Genomic DNA, 18,835 nt, shown 5'->3' with positions numbered 1-18,835 from the left:
ACTGAAAAAAGGGCTTGTATCTACAATATATAAAGAACATTCAAAATTCAATATTTTAAAAAAGAACAGTTCAATCAGCAAATAGGCAAAAGATACGCACAGACATTTGACCTAAGAGGGTAGGCAAATGGCAAAGAAGCCCATGAGGGATGTTCAACTACACTGATTAGAGAAATGCAAGTTAAACCCCACGAGCTGTCCCCACACATGTGTTAGAATGGCTAAATGAGACAATGATACTATCAAATGCTAATGAGCACGTGGAAACACTGGATCAGTTACCCTTTGCGGGTGGGAATGTAAAATGGTGCAGCTACTCTGGAAAATAATTTTGTAGTTCCCTTTTAAACGAACTTAACATATAACCCTGCAATTGCACTCTTGGGCATTTATCCCAGAGAAATAAAAAAAAAAAACTCCTTTTCATGCGGACACCTGTGCACAAGTGTTTGTAGCAGCTTTATTCACAATCAAAAAACTAAAAACTACTCCGTGCCCTTCAATGGGCACATGGTTAAATCAGCTTTGGTACCTCCACACCATGGAATAAGAATCAGCAATAAAGAGGAATGAACTGTTGGTACACACAGCCCATACGAACCTCAAGGAAATGACACAGAATGAAAAAAAAGCCAGTCTCAAAAGAATGGACACACACTGCATGATCCCATCGATGTAACACTCGTGGTGTAACATAATGACAGAGACGGAAAACAGATCTGTGATGGCCAGGCAGGGCTGAGGGATGGGAGGGAGAGGGTGGCTGTGGCTGAGAAGGGTGCAACAATAAAGTCTTTGGATAATGGTACAGATAACGATCTTCAATGTGGTTGCAGTTCCACAGAGCTACCTACACATGCGGTCAAACTGCACAGAGCTAAGCCCTGGCTGGCATAGCTCAGTGGATTGAGCGCAGCCTGCGAACCAAAGCATCGCAGGTTCGATTCCCAGTCAGGGCACATGCCTAGGGTTGCAGGCCACAGCCCCCAGCAACCGCACATCAATGTTTCTCTCTCTCCCTCTCCCTCCCTTCCCTAAGAATAAATAAATAAAATCTTAAAAAAAAAAACTGCACAGAACTATACACACAAAATGAGAGCGTGTGGAACTGGCGAGGTGTCGTGTACGCTGTACGGATTGCACTGATGCTGGGGCCCTGGTCTGATTCTGTGCTCCAGTTACACGCGATACTGCCCCCTGGGGGAAGCTGAGTGAAGGGTGCCCGCCACCCCCGCCCAGCCCCGTACATTTATGTGCAACTTCCTGTGAATCTAATTATTTTACAGTAAAAAGTTGATGTGTGATGAAAACACGTAAGATTTACTGTCTTTCAAAATAAGTCAGGCTGAGAACCAGCGTGAGCAGTCACAGCAGCTGCGAGGTGAAAGCGTTCTTCTCCGGGTCCGTGCATTCCCGGAGGACCCCATGGCATTTGTTCTGTGTCGCCGGAACCCGGATGTCATTGTGCGCTCTCGTTGTCCGTTTCAACGGAGCTGAACTTATGGCCACATCACCTCACCCCACCTTTTCTCTCCCCCAGCATGGGGGTGATGGTGTATATCTTAAAACGTTCTCTCCCAGCCCTGGCTGGCGTAGCTCAGTGGATTGAGCTTGGGCTGCAAACCAAAGTGTTGCAGGTTCGATTCCCAGTCAGGGCACATACCTGGGTTGCAGGCCACAGCCCCCAGCAATCTCACATTGATGTTTCTCTCTATCTCCCTCCCTTCCCTCTCTCAAAAAATAAATAAGTAAAATTTTTTAAAAAGTGACAAAATCTTTAAAAAAAAGTTCTCTCCCTCTCTTTTTCTCTCATTAAAACTTCATAGCCCCAGGTGAGAATGCTTGTTGCCTCTTCCCTTCTGCCTGCCCCATCCTGTCTCCATTTGGGGATGGGACTTAAAGGCGCCGGACACCTGAAATGTAACCGACTCATTTCACGTTCCAAGCTTTATTGTAGCACCCCTAAGATTGAGCATCCGGCCAGTGAGGAGTGCTTTGAGATTCTAAGCGGCTACGACATCCTAGGGCCTCCTCTTGTATCTTTTCCGTGGTGAGTAACCTTGGATTCAGTGAGAAGAGACGGAAAGAAATGGAGGACCATCAATTACACAGAACTATCCTTTGGAAAGCCCCGAGTACCCATTTATCCTTCTCCCCAGAGGGGGGAAAGCCAAACTCACTCATTACTAATAATGTTCAGTAATACAAAATGCCAACACAACGGTACTTCTGAGTAGGGACAGAGGCCTGTAATGTAGCTTTGGTGCAGCAGGAAAGCCATGAGACCTCCTGTTTATATCTTTCTTGGAACCAATCCCTTCCCCTTAGACTCATGGAAAGCCTCAAAGCCGGTGACAAAAGACAGTCATTTCCTCCTTAATTGGAGAGAAAACAGAGGCAGACCTCTAAGGTCTCTGAACGGATGACCAATTGATTTTACAGAAGAGCGAATTCCCCTCATAGCTGGGCCCTTCACTCTCCATACAGTTCTCAGGGTTGGTATCCAGTGTGGCCACCGTGTTCTATAGTAAAGAGTAGCTGGGGTGAGACATACCTATTTATCTCGGGAGAGAAGGTACCTTGTTGTATTTCTGATGTAACGTCTTGATTTCTGGAAGGAAAAAAAATGAAGGTTTATGTCAAAGCCAGGGTGCTGGTGCAGAGTTGAAGGTTAAACTCTAAGCATGGCGAGGAAAGTCTTACAGGTCAAAGCCATGGTACGGAGGTTTTAAAATATTGCAAGTGGTCCCCCCCTTCTCAAAGGGTCATTCCTAAATAAGGCACATTAACCACGTTCTGGATCGTACACCCTCCGCTCTCTTGGCTTGGACATTCATCTGTTCTGGATGATTGAGGGCTGAGGGAAGATGGTCCTGGATGTTTTTCTGAACCTGATGCATCATGGCTTTGTTACCAAGGAGATGTCCTTAGCTCCTGGATGGTTTGCTTTCGGTGGTTTTTCTTTGACTGATTATTGTATTTCTCATGATCTAGCCCTCAGCCACCTGTGGGTCCCCCCTGAGACTGACCCTACGTTGAACACAGACAAAGCCTGTACCCGCACAGGGGTATCCCCGGGTCCCCACGTGCCTGCCAGTCCACCTCGGACAACTTGCGGTCGTAGTGCGGTTTGCGATCCCCCAGCCTCTTCAGAATGCCCTGGTTTTCCATGGTGATTCTCACTAGGTCCCGGTTCCTTGTTTCTCTGTTTAAGCTGGGGGGGCAAAAAAAGCCATAAAACCCTCAGATGGCTAAAAAATAAAATTCTCCTCCTGGCTGGGCACAGGGGTGATGAAGTCGTGATTCCCTAGACCCAGGCTGCTGCACGCTGCCCAGCCGAGCCCCAAGGCCCGGCCTGCCCCCTGAACCGGACTGCTGTCCGGGAAATGTGTGCAGCCTGGGCAGGCGTGGGTCAGCGGTTCTCAGTCCCACCGTTCACCGGGAGCCTCTGCTTCTCGGGTCTGGGGTGCAGCTTGTAAAAAGTGGCATTTTGTCGAAAGCCCTTTAGGCATTATGGGTACCGAGACTTGAGAACGTCTGATTTCTGGGATGAGGGAAGGTCTTGCCTGTGGATAAATCTCACCCGGCTGGGGGTGAGTGTGCTTCCCCTCGCTTCCCTCAGCTTTCCGGTCAATTTCAGGCGTGCAAGGATGCAGGAAAGGCAACTTGACCCCTTCCCCGCGACACACACTTCTCTCTGCCTTGCACACACTTCTGTAGCCCTGGCCATATTGCATTTTTTACATGAATGTCTCTCCTGTCAGGCCTGGGTTCTCTGAGGTTAGGAAATATATATATCTTATTTGGCCCCTGCGTTCCCGGTGCTGAGCACACAGGAGCTCAGGAAATCTTTGTGGAACCGATTCTTGTGAATGCTGTGTCCTAGTCTCAGCGGTGTCCACCGTTTCACAAAAGCATGCAGCGCTCTCCTGTGACAGAGTCTGAACGGGCCTGTGAAATCGATCTCTGAGATGATATGAAAGCCCTTTAATGCTAGGGAAGTTCCCCAATTTTGGTCGTTTTTATCCCCCTTAACACGGTCTCCCTGGTTATCCCTCAAGAGGACCGCTCTTCAGTATTCCTCCCGCTCGGGAGAACCTTGCACTAGAACTCAACAAGGGGAAAGTCATTTTTTGACTTTCCCAAAATGACACGAAGGGGAAAAACAAAACCCGAAACACTACCTCTTGGAAAAATACTCGTTCCAGCAATCCACCTGGGCAGGGCCGCGATGGGCGTTGGCGATTTTCTGGCACAGTTGCTTGTTTTCATGTTCGATTTTGTCGATTCGCTTTTGTTCACTCTGGTGAGAAAGCACCCCCTCAACCCCCGCTCCATGGTGGCATCATGGTTACACCGTGCTCCGGCACACGTGGTTGAACACCCTTCTCTTCCAGGATTGTGGGAAAGGGCCCTTTAAAAAAGGGGCCGCAGCCCTGACTGGCGTAGCTCAGTGGATTGAGTGCGGGCTGGGAACCAAAGTGTCCCAGGTTCGATTCCCAGCCAGGGTACATTCCTGGGTTGCAGGCCATAATCCCCAGCAACCGCACATTGATGTTTCCCTCTCTCTCTCTCTCTCTCTCCCCCCCCACCGTCCCCTCCCTCCCTAAAAATAAATAAATAAAATCTTTAAAAAAAAGGGCCCCCCACCTCCACCCCCCACAGTGGAGACAGCGGGGGAGGGGCAGAGCTGAAGAAACTGGGGGTGATGTGTATGGGGGGGAGGAGAATGAAGGAATCTTTTGGTTAGGTGGCTCTTTAGGACACAGATAAAAACCCATGAGGTGCACCTGCAGACAGCAAAAACTACCTGTAGTTTTCTCATCTGTAAAATGTAATGTGCATGGGCCGCTGGAGGTTTGGTGTCCACGGTAGGTTTCACTGGGGAAGGATGAAAGAGAGCCAGTTTGTATCATCGGTGTCCGCCCAGCAGCCTCCGAAGACCTCACACACTAGACAGTAGCCCTGCTCGATAAACATTAGGATTTCGTATTCTGACCTTAGTTCAGGAACTTAAGTTCCCAGATGGATGTCTCGGAAGAATTTTGAGCAAGAAATAAAAGAACGGGAAGGATTGGAAAAAAGTAAAATGTACAGAGACTGTCTGTCCACTGAAGCCCGTGAAAGAGCCCCTCTCCCATCTTTTCCCACCAGCACCAGCTTGTGTACTGCGTGCTGAAGGCCTAGCCTCTTTCTAGCTTACGTTGGCTTTAAAGAGCTTCAGCGAGCATCTCTACCAAATGAACTCCCTCGTGGAAGACAAGTGTTGTCCCTGATGCTAATGTCCTCTTGACCCAGCTCAGCCGAGACGGCCACATTATCGCAGAGTTATGTGCTGGTCTGGTGTACTGTCAGCACCTCTAAGGGGGACCTCCCCTGAGCCCCCGATGGCAGTGCCCCACCCAAACTGCCCACGTACCTATCTCTATTCTATTCTTGTGAGATATATAGTTGCCAAGGTCCAGTCTCTTCCTGAAGGTTGTGGTCTGCCTGTGATTGGAGACGATTACAGGATAGGCTAGGTAGTCCAGGGAATTGTACATCCTCTCTTCCTAGTCCCACTTCAGAAATGAGGCAACTGGGCTCCTCTGTGAGGTGCTTAGCTGCTCCCAGGATGGGTTGTCATAGTTACCCAGTTGTGACATCAGGGGTAGGTCTCAGGCAAGGAGGAGCAGCAGCAGAGCATGCCTGCTGGTCCTCCGGCTCCTCTTTGGAAAGCTAACCTAGACCCAAGTCCAGATGAAGGGCGAGGAACTCGGAAGCGTTCTCACCGGCCTGGAATGCAGATGCCCCCAGCACCCGCCGCCGGAAGAGGTGCGGTGTGTGGGGGCGGGGTAGGGGGTGGGGCTGGGGGGTGGAGAAAGCTGTACCTCGGGCTATAAGCTAAGTAGGCTCCCCTGCAATGGTTCCCCTAGAAGTGTGAGACCCTAAGCTTTCCAGGAAGGCGAACGATGACCTGAATGATAATCTGATCCAATCTCTTCACTTTGCAAGTGAGGAAACCGGAAGCCCAGAGCAGCAAGCAAGCCGCTCAGGATCCAAGTCAGTGGCAGGGCTGGGCTCAGAATGCGCGTTTCCTGAATTCCCAGGACAACACTGGCTTTTTGGAGGGGTGGGTGATTCTGCCCTTGTGGCGACAGTGGGGGAGGACAGAGACGGTGCCTTTTGTCCCTAAGATCTCAGTAAACGAAGAGCTGAGGACACTCTGCGGCTCGTAGCGGGCTGCCCGCTGTTCCGGAAGGTCTGCGAAGGAGACGCTCATCTCCGCAGTAGCGCTGGGGGCAGCAGCACCTGGGTGCTCCACCAGTCTGCTGACGGACAGGGGGAAGACCCCCTATTCAGTGCTCCCTGTTAGTGCTGGGCTCTTTCTTTAAATGTCACATTTAATCTTCCAAACAGCCCGAGGAGGAGTTAGGAACTCGTAGTATTATCCCACACCACCCCCCTTTTTTCTTTTCCAACAAACAGGCTCTGAGAATTCCCCCGGGGTCAGAATGCCAAGGCTGGTTTGCCCAGGGCCCAAGCCTTGGAGCACCAGGCTGGCTCTCAAGGAGTGCCGAAGGACAGGGGCCCCAGAGTCGGGCTTCTCAAACTTGAAAATGCCGGGGGGCTGTAAAATGCACAACGTCATTCCCAGGGCCTGTGCTGGGGCAGAGATTCTTTTTGACACGTTCGGGATTCTTGCCAGTGCTGCTGGGCTGCAGCAGGGAGAGTCAGAACTCATAAGCGGAACGCCGGTGTCTCCGGAATCTGAAAACAAAACAAAACAAAACGAAACGAAACGAAACGACATTCGGTGCACCCCAGTCAATAGGAACATTTATTGTGTCCAGCATTTGATCTGATGAAGTTACTACACTTCCCGGTATACAGTGACGCAGGAAATGCCTTGTCTAGGGGTGGGGTAGGGTCCCCACCCCCACTGCCGAATGCAAGCTTGGTGGCATTTCCATCCCTGGGAACAGGCCCGGAGGTCTTTTGAAAGCTCATTTGCTCGGTGCCCGGAGGGTGCACGTACTTCCTGGGAGCAAAGTGCACGCGGCCATCCGCGCTCCGCCGCTCGGAGCAAACCGTGGATCCGCCTCCGGGGCGGGGCGGGCCGGGGAGGGGCGGGGCCGGGCTCCGGAGCCCCCGCCCAGCTGACCGGACCGCTCTCCCCTTGCTGTCTGCCGCCCCGGCGTGCAGGGCCCGGCCGCCGCCATGTCTGGCCCCTACGAGCTCTCGGTGCAGGACCTCAACGATCTGCTCTCGGATGGCAGCGGCTGCTACAGCCTCCCGAGCCAGCCCTGCAACGAGGTCACCCCCAGGATCTACGTGGGCAACGCGTGAGTCGCCGCTCCAGAGCCCCGGCTCTGCTGGGCCCTCCCCGGGGCGTACCACTCCCTCGAGAGCTGGGGAGGGGGCGTTGGCATTTGCTGGTTGCGGGGAGCCGGGGGCGTGTTCGCCCCTCCCTGGCTGTAGTGGGGACTGGGCGGGGGCTGGGCGGGGGCTGGGCCGGGGCCGGCCGGGGCTGGGCCGGGGCTGGAGTCACCGCCCACCCCCGCGAGGGGGTTGGAGGGGCTGGTTCTTGCCGGGTCCCCGCGGGGTCCTTCCCTTCCGGGGGGTGCACTGAACCTTGAAGGCCGCTCGGCCAGCCCCGCATCCACCCCGAAGCCGCCACCAGCTAGGGACTCGGCCTTGGGCGGGGTCGGGGCTACCATGTCCACTAAACAGGTGGCCCTGTCGCCCTGCTGGTCCCCGGCCCGCGCATCATGTGACAGCTGCCTGGTTCTGCAGTGAGGTCACCGCGGAATGTCTGCCTTCGCTGCCATGGCAACTGGCTGACGTCACAGTTCGGGCGTGGAACTTTTCTTGGCTGGGCAAGTTCGGATCTGGGGAATCGAAATACCCCAAATGAGGGGGACATCCAGAGAGCTGGGACACGGTTTCCTCGCTCCTTCCCCCGCGTTCCAGATGAGGTTCGATTTACATGGATTCTAGAATGATCCCATGATGAACCCCATAAAGACCTGACCCATCACTTAGAAAAGGCTCCCACCTTCTCCGGACCAGGAAATGCATTATTTATCACTCATGAGTTCTTCACCATTGGTTTTCCCACTTTCTGTCCGTCAAATTGCTGTAGGAAGAAATTCTCAGCAGCAGGAGAACCAGTTAACTGTGCTGAGAGGTGCTGAAATAGCAGCCGTAGGTGCGGAACAGGTTACCAACCCTGCACAGCCTTAGGAGGGCTCTTTGGACTTGGATAAAAGCCAAGAGGACCCCTCAGACGGGGGCTCAGGGACTGCACGTTAGAAAGCCGGAAGTACTCCCCTTGTTTTACGCAGGAAGAGACAGTGGCAACCAAGCAAGTGGTTGAGAGATGGCGAGGACAGGTCAGTGTCTTGCCATGTCTGTGTCCCCTGGTCCTGGACTAGGACCTGATGCTTACTCTGCCACAGACTGCCACAGAAACGGGGGTCATCTAGGAGCCAGAAGGGGTCCAAAAGGCAGGCCCCAGCCTCATAGGGGACTGTCTCGTCCATGCCATCATTCATTCGCGATATTGAGTGCCTGCGTATCAGGCAGTGTGCAGTGTTTGCTCGTAGGAAGAATGATTGTGGTAAATCAATTGCATGTTGAATTAGCATTAGGGAAGGCGGAGAGGAGTGGTGGCGACTCTTCAGTGATTTTATTCATTTTTTTTTCCTTAAAGGAGCCGGTGCTTTACCGTTGCATGCAGTGTCGTGAGTAGGGATAGATAAGGTAGAGTCCCAGGGTCCCAGCCGAAGGCCTTAGTAACTGCGAAGTTCTGAGGGCAGCCTCCTCTCCAGCCACCCAAGCAGCGAGCGCCCTTGGCGCCCTTTGCAAACCCTGATCCCTTGGGCAGTTGGGCACGTTCAGCTGCCACCTTTTCCCAAGTGGAAACTGAGATTGTGGACCTCTGCTGGAGGCCAGAGAGGCAAGTGCTGACGGCCGCTGTAGAACAGACATTCTTGCCCTCTAAGCAAATTTGACCTTGACTTAGCCAGGGATGTGTGGAGGGCCAGCAGGGACGATTGCCCGAGTACCTGGTGCTCCCCGACCTGTCAGGAGCCCCTGAAAGAAATCGGGGCTCCTGATCCGGGCTCACGGAGGGGTAGAGAGGAGCCTAGATGAGCCACGTTTTCTGGGTCTTGGTATTTGCAGTGATGTGGGCGTGAGAGGCAGAGTAGGGGGTAGACGGAGGAGCCGTGTGGTTGGTGTTGGGGGAAAGGAGGCCTCCTCCCACCCAGCTCTGCCGCTCAGCAGCCCACGTGAGTGCACGGACATCCTTCCGCCGTCCTGTCAGGCCAGAGTTTAAGCTCTGTCCTTCTTCCCAGGACTGACAGACACTGTGACAGGCGAACGAGATCACGTAGGACCAGGCGTTGGGTAACGCAGAAGCGGCTGTTTGAACTGGGGTGTTGTTGAGAGAGGGAATAAAGGAGCCCTTTGACTATTCAGAGCGAATGTTTTGTAACCCCCGTCGTCCTGCTGGGGCCGGCACTCCCGAGTGTTTACTCACCCAGGAGAGCGTCAGCGGCGTGCCCAGTGGACGGTGGGTGGCAGGCAGGCTCCCTCCAGGGGGTGGGAGGGCACAGCAGCACGCTATAGTCCAAGGAAGGAGGCTGCCTGGGGCGTGCCGGCCTCATTCTTCTTCACTGACTTACCGCGTAGTCATTCGGCGCCTACTCGGTGCCAGGCACCGTACCCGGCGCTGGGCGCACGGACCGGAGGCAGATGGGGTTCCTCCGTCACGGAGCTCGGAGCCCAGATGTGAAACGAATGAACACAAGGGTTAGAATAAATAGTAGCACCGACTTGGTGCGTGGCTCTGTCTGTCCAATAGCCCTTTTAACACTGACAAAGCCCAGGGGTTAGGCACAGTTTTTGTCCTCATTTGACAGACAGGGAAACCGAGTCACAGAAAGGTTACATGACTTCCTCAATGGTGCTGGGTAAGAGGCAGGGCTGGGTCCGGCCCGGCTCCAGAGCACATCCTGTGCACCGCCACCACGGTGCGGGGAGCCTGCTGCCAAGTGCAATGGAGAAAATCAGCAAACGCTGCAGAGGGTGTGAAAAACGAGAGGGTGCACGGCCATGGCCAAGGGCACTCTAGGCAGAGGCACGAACCCGCCCCGTCTATTTGGGGCAGCTGCTGGTAATCAGATATAGCTGGGGCGGGAAACGGGCCATCGGATGCGGAGAAGCTCTGGCCCGGGCCAGAGCTTGGAGGGCTTCTCACTCTGCCAAGAGGCTTAGAATCTTCTCCATCTTCCTCCCGCTGGGGCTGCCCGTTGGTCAGTTCAGCACCCCCTGCCACTGTCCCCTGTCCAGGTCTGTGGCTCAGGACATCCCCAAGCTGCAGAAACTGGGCATCACCCACGTCCTGAATGCCGCCGAGGGCCGGTCCTTCATGCACGTCAACACCAACGCCAGCTTCTACAAGGACTCCGGCATCACCTACCTGGGCATCAAGGCCAACGACACGCAGGAGTTCAACCTTAGCGCCTACTTCGAAAGGGCCGCGGACTTCATTGACCAGGCCTTGGCTCAAAAGAATGGTAAGGGACCCGCCGTCCAGGAAACCACGGGAGGCGGTTGTGACTGGGCTTTCTCTTGGACGGCCCGCTGTTCCCCGTCTCCTGTGGCGAGCGGCTGAGAGCTTTACGTCTCGCTCTCACTGCCCGTCCAGCATCACACAAGAGGCACAAACCTGGCACCCAGTGGCAGCCTTGGGGGTTTTTGTGTCTGATTTGACTTTGACAGACAGTTCATTTCCAGCCCACCCCCCTACCCAGCTCAAAGAGCTTTAGGAATGAACATTTATTTAAGGAGCCTTGACGTGACGGAGCTCCGGGCTGGTTGACTCAACAGCTCAGTGGTGGCCTCAGAGCAGGTGCTCTCCCTCTGTCCCTTCTGCCACCCTCAGGGCTGGGCAGGCCCCCGAGGGGCCCGAGATGGCTGCAGCATTGTGGTTACCGCCTCCCGGGTACCGCCTCCCAATAGGACGTAATGCAAGAGACGCAGCAGCCATCTCTTCCTTGCGTTTCTCTCACTTTTTTTAGTGCAAGTGAAACACTTCCCCAAAGCCCCCAGGGGCATGTCCCTCACGTCTCTCTGGCTGGAGTTGGGCGATTTGAGTGCCTGGCAGGGTACCGGACGGCTGTAATTGGTTCAGGCTGGGGGTCGGCGAACCACGCCCCACGGCTAAATGCCTCCCACTGCTCCCAAGCATAAGGCGAGGCTGCAGCAGACCTGCCGAGGTGCTGGCAGCCGGACAGGGCGATCTGGAGAGAAATCCTAGAAGGCCACAGGGCAGACGTCACCGAGCAGGCTGGGCCGCCTGTCCTTTCTGCTTCTAGTGGGTTTCTCTCAGCAGCTGGCTTGATGTCCATGCTGCCTCCAGCCTCTCCCTTCCTCCCCACTCCGGACCTCCCCCGGGGAAGTGACCTCCGAGGAGGTGTGATCGGCCTGGTCCCCCTGACACCAGCCTGTCTCGGTCACGCAGGTGCTGCTCGGGCCGGCAGCCTCTCCGCTGAGACGATTCCCAGGGCGCAGGGTTTATTAGACCCTGGATGACTCACGTTCGGGGCCCAGCGGGGAGGTTGCACACTTGACTGTCAGCCCTTCTGTGGTCCTTCATGGCCTTCTGCGTGTCACCGCCCTGCACGCCGGCTGTTCTGAGCTCCTCCGTGGATGAGAACGAGGGTCCGAGTAACGGGGTGGATGCTGCCCTCGTATATTGGCCGGCCATCACTCAGGACACTTGGAGCTCTCTGGCTTGGCTTCCTCTTCCTGTACAACTAGAAACACACCCTGACTTTTTGTGACCCCCCTGCCTTAGCCTCTGTGGGCTAGGCCCTTGGTCTGGAAAGGTCCTCCTGCCTCTCCAGAGGTGTCCCCTGGCAGACCCCGGTGCGAGCTTTAGCGTTGGGCCAGGGTCCTCGTGTCCTGTCTTCCGGGAAGGCTGCCCTCAGGCTGAGCCCACTGTGTCTCTTGTCTGTCCCCCCAGCACCTGATGCAGCCTTGGGCACATAGCAGGGACCCTTTAGGGGATTACCGAATGAGTGACAAAAATGAATTCTGTGGGTTCTCATGCCAAATGTATGTGCTTTTAAGACTGATCAGCGAAGTCAATCAGCAGGAGTTCACTGGCCTCCCACAGTGTGCAGGGCTCAGGGGAGGCAGGGGCCCGTCACTTTGGAGAGCCGGGGCGCTCAGGAGGGAGCAGTCCCTTCCAGTCCTGGTGATCAAGGGAGGCTTCCCAGAGGAGGTGGCATTTGTGTGGGGCCTGGAAGATGGGCTTTGAACCCTTCCCTTCCCCACTGGCCCTGTGAGCCCTGGGTTTGCTGGGTGTGGTGCAGAGGGTGAGGCAGCTCCTCCATAGAGGGTCCCGTGGCCAGGGCAGGGGCAGGGGCAGGGGCAGGGGCAGGGGCAGGGACAGGGAAGGCCCCACTGAGTACGGGTACACTGAGCACAGAGTGAATGGGCCAGAAAGTGGAGGACTCGCCTTCCTGCTTTGGGGGGCACCGGGAACACAGAGCTGTGCTTTGGGGGTAGAACGATGGGAACAGAGGAGGGAGAGGCGGGGAGGACGTCCGGTGGGGGCCAGATGCCGCAGAGCCTCGTGGGCCATTTGCGGAGCCATGAGACGGTGCTTTTGTTTGTGTGTTTGACTTTTTTATCTTGGTTTGTTTTTGTATTTGACATGTATGTTCCTTTTATTTTTTAACTGCTTTGTTGATATATAACTGACATTTAATAAACCACACACAGTACAATCTGCCAAATTTTGACACCTGTATATACTTGTGAAATCACAGCCATAACCAAGCTAGTGAGCATCTCCATGCCCCCCCCAGATTTTCCTCTGTCCCTCCGTGACCTCTCCCTGCCACCCTCCCTGCCTTCCCTTCCTGAGCCCCGCCCCCGATCTGCTCTCTGTCACCAGACACCCGTGCGTCGGCAGAGCTTTATAGACCTGGAATCGCACAGTGTGCTCGCCTTTTTGGTCTGGCCTTCTTCACTCAGCACAGTTCCTTGTGCGTCGTCCACATCATTGCAAGTGTCCATAATTCCACCTGTTTAATGCCGAATAGTATTTAGTCAACTGGATGTACCACCGTTTATGTATCCATTCACCTGTTGATGGGCATTTGGGTTGTTTCCATGGTTTGCTTTGGGTTGAAACGCAAGATTCATTCAGAGAATGAATGGCCGTATCACAAGAGTGTTCGTCAGTGCACTGCACACACCCATGTGTGGACTGGCTCCCCAGATTGAGAAATAAGACATGACCAGCAGCCCAGAGAGCCCAGCCTCAGACCCCTCTGCTCCCAACTCTCCATCCCTCTCCACACTCCTGATATCACAGACGCAGTGCGCCTGCGCTCCTGCTCTGTGGGCTCCTGTACTTCCTACTGGGGCGTTTCATGCACGTGGCTGCCAATGCTTGGTGGAGTGTGCACTCTGGTCACGCCCCTGTTCTGCCGTCGAGGGGCCTCTGGAGCCTCCACACCGGGGCTGTTAGGAATGGCGCTGCTCAGGGGACATCCTGATGCATGTCTTTCAGAGAGCGTGGGTGTGCGTTCCTGCCGGGCGTGGGTCTCTGGGATGGCATGGCTGGGCCACAGGGGATGCGTGGGGTTAGCCTCAGGAGACGCCGCTTCGCTGTTACCCAAAGGGGCGTGCCGACTCGAGGCCCCTCCCCAGCCACGTGTCCGAGTCCTGGCTGCTCCACCCCCTCGCCGGAGCTCCCCATTTTCCGCCCTTCTCATTCTAGCCAATCTGGCGGGCACAGGATGGCCTTGCGTTCCTCCTGTCGTTTGCATTTGCCGGCAGAGTTTTGACTCGAGTCACGCCGCGACTGGAGGCGCCAGCTCACCGTGTCACCCCGTTTCTTCCAGGCCGCGTGCTTGTCCACTGCCGTGAGGGCTACAGCCGCTCCCCAACCCTGGTTATCGCATACCTCATGATGCGGCAGAAGATGGACGTCAAGTCTGCCCTGAGCATCGTGAGGCAGAACCGTGAGATCGGCCCCAACGACGGCTTCCTGGCCCAGCTCTGCCAGCTCAACGACAGACTAGTCAAGGAGGGCAAGTTGAAACTCTAGGGTCCCTCCACCACCTCCTCTCTAGAGCCTGCACAGGGGAGGCCCTGGTTGAGGCGTCCCTAACTGCCACGTTTAGGAAACACGATGTACCCCGCTCCCAGCACCGCCAGGCACTCGCCCACAGATCTGCCCCAACACAGCCCTGGGCCTCCTCACCCCCCGGGGAGCATATAAAGAAGCTTGCTATGGAGGACGTTTTTGCTCCCTGGCGCGTCCTGTGCCTGCAGGTTGTGACATATCGCCCCCCCCCCAGGGGGGGGCTGTAGAGGGGGAAGGCGTGTAAGGCACCTGCTTCTGGATGACCCGGGGCAGCAGGTCCGTGGGAGCGGAAGGCCTGAGATGCTCACAGGGGGTCCTCCTGACTGCACCCCACCTCCACCCCCTGCTCCTGGTCCCTGGGTCCTCTCCTGAGTGGGGACCGCAGTACCTGAAGCCTTGTAAAGGAACTATGCAAACTCGGGCCCCTCTCCCCCGCTGTGTCTGTCTCCCCCGGCTCCTCACAGCCGCCCACACCCTGCTCGTAGGCAGAGACACCCCGGGGTCTGCGGCTGGCGTAGGGTAGCCGTCCGCTGTTCGTGGGTGCAAATGCCCACAGAGAGACCACATGTTAATTATTCCCTTAGGATTAAAGATACCTGAACAACGAGGCCCTCAGGTGGGCACACAGACTGCCCCCGGGGGTCTCCCCTGAACCAGGAGTTTCTAAAATGCGAGGCCTTGGAAGGCTCACGTTCCAAATCCACGGGAACGTGTCCCGGGACCGCTCTGGTCACTTGGTTGGTCCGCGGAGCGCTGCCTTGGGCACAGCGTGTGTGTCCTTTTTAGAAAACAGGGTGTTGAAGTCCAGCCTATTTAAAGCCCCGCCATTTGGAGAATTACAAGGGTTTTGTCCTGAATTATAGTGTTGGCGAGCCCAGGCTGCTCGTGCCAGCTGCTTTTTGTCTCCGTTGCTATTCCCAGACCAGGAGGAGGAAGTTGGCCAATTACAGCGTGTATGTGGGGGTGTGTGGAGTGGGGTGGGGGGGGGCGGTGTCTCAGAAACACAGCCAGGGGGCCAGGGAGCAGGGAGATGAGTGGTCCCAGGCTCACAGCCCGCCCACCTACAGGCCTTTTGATGGTTCTCTGGTGCCGGAAAGGACCCTGAACCCCGGGGAGCAGAAATGACTCAGTGGGGCCGAAATGAAATGCGACGGTGCGTCCAAATGGAGCCGTTATTGGCGGTAAAGCCAACAAGCAAGCAAACAAACAGAAAGAAACGACTTTTTTAGGAGAACGTTGGAGCGCGCTAGCTCCCACATGGGCACGCACATTTGTCAGAATGTAGACTTTTATTCTCGACACAGTCTTGTTAGGGCTTTGCATGATTTGTCGTCATGGAAAGTGATACAATTCTGTCATCTTCAGGTTCCCTCATGGCACAGGGGTTGTCCTCTGCTGTGCCCCCAATGCCTAGCATATAGGTGTCTGATAAACGTTTGTGGAATTAAGCTTTTTTTTTTTTTTGAGCACCAAATATACGTAGGGCGTTGTTCTGGTGGGTATATCAGGCTCCCAGAATCCCCGAGTTTGTGGTAGGATCCCTTGCAAGGGCTTCTAAAGGAGTCTTACCTGAAAATGAAATATCAGGGACTTTTGTTGACTATTTAAAGTTGTTTTCAATTTAAATTCAGCCAGGATGAACATGTGGAAGTACGGAATGTGCCTTTTTCGGCTGAGCAGGAGTGGTGGGCCGGGACCGGGAGAAGCAGGCGAGCCTCTGGGCTCACGCACAGGCGTGACAGCGTCTGGGGTCGGGCAGCGCTGTGCGGCCCGGAGGCCCCCGTCCTCTGTGAGCACGGCAGCCCTGAACGCATCAGGATCTGTCGTCTTTTTCAGATGCTGGCTGCCCAGAGGGAGCCACCCAAGGGAAGTGGCCATTCTCTACCCTGTACCTCACAGTTTTCAGGTCGCCCTCCTGCTCAGTCTGACTTGACCTTGGCAGTGACCCTCGTTGGTAGAGATTCATGTCTTGTTCCCTTTAAAAAAAAAGAAGCTGGGTTCAGGGTGATTAAGGGCATGGCCCCGCTCACGGCAGAGCTGGGGCATTATTTCAGGTTTGCTGCTCCCTGAAGCTGAATTCTTCCCCTCATGCCACACTTCTCCTCAAGAAGTGCGCCTCCTGGGAGTGACCAGGTGCACTTGTGCCTGCCCTTGACCCCGCCCGTGTGCGCAAGGGCCACTTAGCTTTGTGGACAGAGGACAAGGATTCAAGCTGTGGTGCCTAGGGAAGACCTGGATGGGGGTGGGAGGAAGTTGGCACAAATCCATCCCTGCTCCAGGAAAAGGAAGTGAAGGATTGGGTCAGATGAGTGACTCTTCTTCCAGGAAGCACGTAGCATCCCCAAGTTGCAGCTCTCTGCTCCTCTTCTGGAAGCGGCTCAGGATGTGGGTCTGGGGCTCCCCTCCCACGCCCAGGCGGGGGTCACCCCACAGGATAGCCACAGCTACTTAGGAGCTCTTCTTGAAGGCCTGTTTGTGGGGAGTGTGAGGGAGAAGAGGTGAGTGGGAGAATTACTGCCTTTACTTTGGGACGACTTTTATGCCCATGACTTGGGATTTCTCCGTAGTCTGCATTCTCAGAAACCCCATACTCATGTCACGGGATTTAGCCTCTCGTCCTTTGAGGAAATGAATTCTATTGTGTAAGAGTCAACCCACGCCCAGCGCTGAGTGGAAGCTGTTTCTGGACAGCTTTTTGCCCCTGGGAAGTGATGAAATAGGAACTCAGGGTGCCCTCACTCCCTCCCCTGACCTAGTCCCTTTCCTTGACTAGCAGGACCCCCAAATTAGAGCACCAAGCGATTCTTCTCTGTTGTAAAGGAGTACACATACCACGGGCTGGTCTGTTCCCCTGCCCCTCTGATTACCTGGGGAGCAGAACTCACCATCTACCAAACAGGACCTCTGAAGTCCCTTTGGCCCTGACACTGGAGGGTTCTTGGAGTCCCCGCTTGTAACTGAACACCACCTGGAAAGCAGAGGGGATGTAATTACACGGTGACCGGCAGGTGGCGCTGTGCTCCACCAGGGGGTGACGGATGATTTCGGAAATGAATGTCGGTGCCTTTGGTGTCACAAGTTAATGTTAAGATGCTAATGTTTTAATCAAAATAAGCACTCTCATAATAAAGATATAAGCTTTACTCACAGGAAATTTTCTGCCATAAAGCCGGTGCCAAGTACCACTAAAGAGGCAACAAGGATGGTCTTTCCAAGTCAAGATTTTATTCTGATTGGAAACCAAGGCCATCTCCGGTTGTGAGAGTGGATTGGTTGGAAGTGTAACTTACCTCCTGTCAGCTTTTAGGGTAATTTGATTGTGAAAGTGTGAATTTTCTGGACAGAAAAGGGGAATGTATTAGGTTTTTTTAAAAAAATAGGTTTAATGTCTGTTATATCACAAATCAGTGTTAAAATACTAATTCTGTAACCGAAATAAATGTCCTATATTACCAAGAAATGGTCTTTCTTTCTGTCTTTCTTTTTTATCACCCTTGATTGCTTTTATGCTTGCTTTTTCTTTTTAAAACAATCACCTAAAAATTAGCCCTCCTGAGCCAGCGATAGACTCCATGATTATATTTATACAGTACATATCTGTTGAACATCCCTCCAGTACCAGCAGTTTCCTGTGTTAAGAAATCTATTATTATTATTTTAATCCTTCCCTGAGGATATACTTAGAGAAGAAGGGGGGAAAAAGAGAGAGGAGAGAGAAACATCAATTGGTCACCTCCCGTTTGCGCCCTCACCAGGATTGAACTGGCAACCTGGACATGTGCTCTGACTGGGAATCAAACCCCCAAACTTTCGGTGCACAGGAAAACACTCTAAACAACCAAGCCATGTGGCCAGGGCTTATTTATTTATTTATTTTAAAAAATTTCGGCTTTACTGAGATACGATTGACTGGAATATTCTTTTTTTAAGATTTTATTTATTTATTTATTTTTAGAGAGGGAAGGGAGGGAGGGAGAGAGAGACAGAAACATCAATGTGTGGTTGCCGGGGGCCCTGGCCTGCAACCCAGGCACGTGCCCTGACTGGGAATCGAACCTTCGATGCTTTGGTTCGCAGCCCGCGCTCAATCCACTGAGCTACGCCAGCCAGGGCACAGAGTTGATCTTTATCTTGCCTGTGTGGTGGGTACTGGACCCTGCTCATGTGACACAATTTCATAGCACCAAAGACATGTGCAAATAACACTGGGGAAATCTGAATAAGATTGGTGGGCTGTGTCAATGCCAGTGTCTTGGTTTTGATATCGCACTCTGCTTTTGCATGACATTACCATGGAGAGAAATGGGGCGCATGGAACTCTCTCTGTTTGATGCCTTACAAGTGCATTTAAATTTACAATAATCTCAAAATAAAAAGGTTTAACTAAAAAAGTTTCTTTGTACAGAATGTTCAATAGCATGGCAATAGCATGTCCGATGTCCCCCTACTCAGGATGGGGGACATCGGATATAACCTAAGTACCCACGGCAGAGTCAGACCCAGCCCTGGGGGGCTGACCCCAGGAGCCTCGTCAGCTCTGAGTGACAACAAGCGTGGGGACCGGGTGAGCAAAGCTGCATTTACATTAAGTGAAATAGCAGTTGGCTTCATAGCACGTTGCCTCTGAGCTGTTCTGTGGAAAGCATGGCTAGACATTGACAGAGAATACTTCAAAAGTTT

The 18,835-nt window shown here is 53.9% G+C and overlaps 2 protein-coding genes across 3 annotated transcripts; one reads left to right on the top strand and one right to left on the bottom strand.

Moving 5' to 3' along the window:
• Positions 1–1,788: 1,788 nt before the first annotated feature.
• CFAP97D1 (CFAP97 domain containing 1) lies at positions 1,789–5,587 on the bottom strand. 2 transcript variants are annotated; one of them, XM_028519118.2, is made up of 5 exons: positions 5,420–5,587; positions 4,811–4,881; positions 4,185–4,303; positions 2,555–2,611; positions 1,789–2,059 (listed from the first exon to the last, which is right to left on the bottom strand). In XM_028519118.2, exons 1-5 carry the CDS (start codon positions 5,541–5,543, stop codon positions 1,963–1,965), a joined length of 468 nt encoding a protein of 155 aa, XP_028374919.1. In that variant the 5' UTR covers positions 5,544–5,587; the 3' UTR covers positions 1,789–1,962. The 2 variants fall into 2 exon arrangements, with proteins under 2 accessions (XP_028374919.1, XP_035890345.1); XM_036034452.1 differs by lacking the exon at positions 1,789–2,059 and adding an exon at positions 3,091–3,214 and having other exon boundaries at positions 2,327–2,611.
• Positions 5,588–7,118: 1,531 nt separating this feature from the next.
• On the top strand, positions 7,119–17,608 carry DUSP3 (dual specificity phosphatase 3). Its single transcript, XM_028521713.2, has 3 exons — positions 7,119–7,325; positions 10,339–10,565; positions 13,911–17,608. The coding sequence occupies exons 1-3, from the start codon at positions 7,201–7,203 to the stop codon at positions 14,114–14,116; spliced, it is 558 nt and encodes a 185-aa protein (XP_028377514.2). The 5' UTR covers positions 7,119–7,200; the 3' UTR covers positions 14,117–17,608.
• The last annotated feature ends 1,227 nt before the right edge of the window (positions 17,609–18,835 follow it).

This window comes from Phyllostomus discolor, chromosome 8 (genome assembly GCF_004126475.2).
Source record: "Phyllostomus discolor isolate MPI-MPIP mPhyDis1 chromosome 8, mPhyDis1.pri.v3, whole genome shotgun sequence".
Taxonomy (NCBI): Eukaryota; Metazoa; Chordata; class Mammalia; order Chiroptera; family Phyllostomidae; genus Phyllostomus; species Phyllostomus discolor.
The sequence above is the reverse complement of the archived record's forward strand: the minus strand, read 5'-3'. Positions and strand labels throughout refer to the sequence as shown.